General features: G+C 42.9%; 1 protein-coding gene across 1 annotated transcript; it reads right to left on the reverse strand.

The window, feature by feature from the left end:
* Positions 1-842: 842 nt before the first annotated feature.
* Positions 843-3606, reverse strand: hs3st1 (heparan sulfate (glucosamine) 3-O-sulfotransferase 1). The gene is made up of 2 exons (XM_023397973.2): positions 3383-3606; positions 843-2580 (listed from the first exon to the last, which is right to left on the reverse strand). The coding sequence occupies exon 2, from the start codon at positions 2440-2442 to the stop codon at positions 1525-1527; it is 918 nt and encodes a 305-aa protein (XP_023253741.1). The 5' UTR covers positions 2443-2580; positions 3383-3606; the 3' UTR covers positions 843-1524.
* Positions 3607-3710: the final 104 nt, after the last annotated feature.

A 3710-nucleotide genomic window follows, 5' to 3' on the forward strand; every position in this document is an offset into this window, starting at 1 on the left:
ATATTACTTTGGTCTGTATTTAAGGGGCAATGAGGTTGACATCCTGTTTGCAGAGTCCCACTAAGCCCCTGAGTAAATCTAGGCCACATTCAAATATGAAGCCGCTACCGTAGGTTTTTGGAGCTTAATGTCTTTGAGACGGTGCTGCTGATGTTTTCAAAGTAGCAATAAGCTTTGAATAAATAATCCCTTGCCTCTCCAAAAAAACTCAATAAGAACATCACACCCTTGGGCATAAACAACTTAACAACTTTGATTTCTCTTGGTTTGGATTGTGCTCAAAGCTGAGTTTACTTATCTGCCCACTCTCAATTCTCTTACACTAATCCTAATTTGATGATAGAAGAATCGACACTTGATGTGTAAAAAAATAAAAAACGGTCCTAATAATTAATGCAGCTGTTCATGGTTGGAGGTCTCATCTGATGAACAGACAGCAGCACAACAGAGTTAGTTTTTTTGAGATAGAGAGACACAGCAGCACTACCCACTGTGTTCTGTACATGCTGAGGGTGGCCACACAGGAAATTCAGCACAGTCAAAATCCTACATAAAATTGCACTTTTTTTTTTAATGTGAACACGACAGACAGCACGTACTAGATGCTCAAAACCCCTTTCTCATAGATAGGTGATGCATTCAGAACAGTGAGATCAAATAAACCACAGCGATAGGTGCAACCTATACACAGACACATGCACATGCCTGTTCACTGAGTGGAAGTCATGACTTGAGTCATCCTCTTTGTTTGTTAGGATTTGTGACACTGCACAGCAGACGGATACATAATGGATGAATAAAAATAGGTACAAACAAGATGAAAAAAACAACATCAGACATGCTAAAAATAAAATACATCTTTATTATGGTATTAATTCTTCACTTTCCAAAAAAAAAATCTATTTACAGTACACCGTCATGATCAGCAAATATATGATGTGCACAGATCATTTATATAACTGACTCTTACATAAAGAAACATCTTGAGTGACAAAAAGGACAAATACAAATTCATTATGGCGTGTGCCTGAAAGTGACTGAGAAATCATAGCAGCAGGTAAAGGTTCCTTCAGCGCTCTAAATGCAGTTAGACGTTAATAATGTAATAGTATATGAAGTGAAACATGAAGATATGACAATATTAAACTGCCTGTTACTTATCTTTATGTAAAACTTTAACTGCCACAGTCTAAAGTCTGAATGTCATTATCAATGTCATATTAAGTCGCCTGCTTTAATCACTCGAGCTGAGCAGTAGTGAGTGTTTCTAACAGTACAAAACAGACAGTTAAATGCATAAGAAAAAACAAGACATGCAATTAGAGAGCATGTCATGAACTGCAGTCTGCCCTGATATTTGGCTCGATCATACTCCAGTAACAAATGTACTAGTACAAAAATAGATTTAGTTTAAATTTACATTAGCTTTGTCTCTTCATCTACACTGTTAGTAAGGAAAACAGAACAGCTCGTGGAGATGAATCCCCGAGCAACTCTTCACCAAACTACTGAGACTGAAAAGGTTCATTTCCAGTTAAATGTTCGACCCACCAGCTCAAAGAACTTCTTGTTGGGTTCGTGAAAAAACTGGTAGAGTTTTTGCAGGATGGCAGGCGCCACATGAGGATGAGCCCTGCCTTTTGAGTCGTGTAAACACCTTTCTCTCCCGTGGTCTCTCAAACAGTAGAATCCTTTAGTTTTATTGAAGTAAAAATTTGAAGCATTTATCTGAGGTTCCAGCTTAAGGAATCGTTCTACCTTTTTCATCTCAGGGAAGGGGTCCCTGATCAACTCGTCCCCGTCCACAACGTGAATGCTCTCCAGCGGGAAGTACTGCAGCCAGTTCTGCATGTGCACGTAATACAGGCTGCGATTGAGAGCCTTGTATCCCAGATTGATCTCGCCATCCTTCACCAGTATGGACTCGATGGGCTGGTAGCGCTTGTGCTTCTGGAGACGGTTGTAAAAGACCTGGGTGTAGTCCGAGAGCACACGCTCTGTGGGGTCTCTGAGGATGAGTAGCAGCTTGATATCAGGGTTCATCTGATGGATGCGTTTGGGGACTTTGCTGGAGGTAAAGTAGGCCGGCGTCTTCTCTACCGTCAGCTGGTCGGGGTAGGCGTACGGCATCTGGCTGAGATACCAAGGGAAACCCTTCTGAAAGTGACTCTCCCAGTCAAAGAAGTGCACCTCGTTCTGAGCTGCCGCCACCGCGCTGTGCAGGCTGAGCATCTCAATCAGCGCCCGTGTTCCCCCCTTCCTCACCCCTATAATTATAATCTGAGGAAGCTGCTGGAGGGTCCCGTTTGGGTGGCTGGTGGTCCCATTGTCGGTGGGCGATGAGGTGGGAGGTGAAGGTGGCCCCCCATCAGCCATCGGTCTTGAGGGGACGGGGGGAGACTGTATTGCAAAAAGCAGCAGCCCAAGGAGCAAGGCTGCCATGAGGGAGGTCCTGACCCTGGGGGATTTCAGCCTGGCGAAATCACCAAAACTGTATCCCACATTGAAAGATCAACTGCCTGAGGACAACGGTCCAATGGAAAAGCAAAACGACTGTCTGTTCTCTGTCAGCAGCAGTAACTGCAAGGGAAGAAAACAGCTGTGATTAGAAGATACCTGACAAAACAAAATGCCTATGGAAAATACCTGCTAACACACAATCCTTCTGGCATTACACATCACCACAATTTCATGACTCAAAGGCTACACGTTTAAGGAAGCAACATTTGCTTATCAGTGATTCAACTTTAAACTTTAATCTCCGCTCAGCAGCTGAGATACCAAACCACATTTTAAACAGGGAAAGGGTTTTATCAGTAGCCTGTAATTTCATATCATTCCATATCTTTAATACAAAAATGTCTCAGTGCAATTTATGTCACTGTAACAAACCAAAACATACAATGTATGTATGGCTTAAAAACACTCAAAATCTGTGTTTATTTTCTTATCGATAAAATGTGGGATAGATAAGCTGAGTTCATTGGGTTTGATTCAGGAGGACTACCGGTTTATAATCCATAAACATAAAAAAAAAAATCAATCAATCACATTGTGCAATACAGGTAACATTTGCCTTAATGAATACGTGTTAACAAGGAAATCAAACACTGAATCGAAGCTCGGAGATATTTCCTGGCCACAGAAAATCATGAGGCAGGTGAAGTAAATTCTGCAAATTTAAAGGCTGCACAACAGCTAAGACTGAAACTAAATATGAAAGGGTTCGTACACAAGAACAGCATGTTTTCCATTTAATCTCATGTTTTCTTCCATTATATATATATGTATATATTTTTTTAATACAACAGTCTCAATATGCCGACTTCGCTGCCCTGTTCACAGTGACCGTGACATCCGTGAAGTGCCGTGAACCGCTCACCTTTTCAACTACAAGCGTCCTCTCGACAAAGATTTCATTTCGTACAGCTCCGGACCCTCCGGTACTTCCAGACCAGCAGGTTTATGATCCAGCTCTGCACATGATCTGCTCTGGATCTTCTCTCTCGTCTTTCTGCCGAACGCACACGCTCAAGTAAAAAAAAAAAAACTCGCCTCCGACCGGTGCACAACTTCACCTAAGCGCCTCCTCTGAGCTGTGTTTCACAGCCAGTCCGTCCTCCCGGTTTTTGACTGTCAGCTGTTGTGTGCAAGCCCACGCCTACATCACGCCTTGCAGGGCCACTCCCCCCCCCCCCCCCCCCCCCCCC

Source organism: Seriola lalandi, unplaced genomic scaffold, assembly GCF_002814215.2.
Source record: "Seriola lalandi dorsalis isolate HSWRI2012SDOR001 ecotype SW California unplaced genomic scaffold, Sedor1 jcf7180002054972, whole genome shotgun sequence".
NCBI lineage: Eukaryota > Metazoa > Chordata > Actinopteri > Carangiformes > Carangidae > Seriola > Seriola lalandi.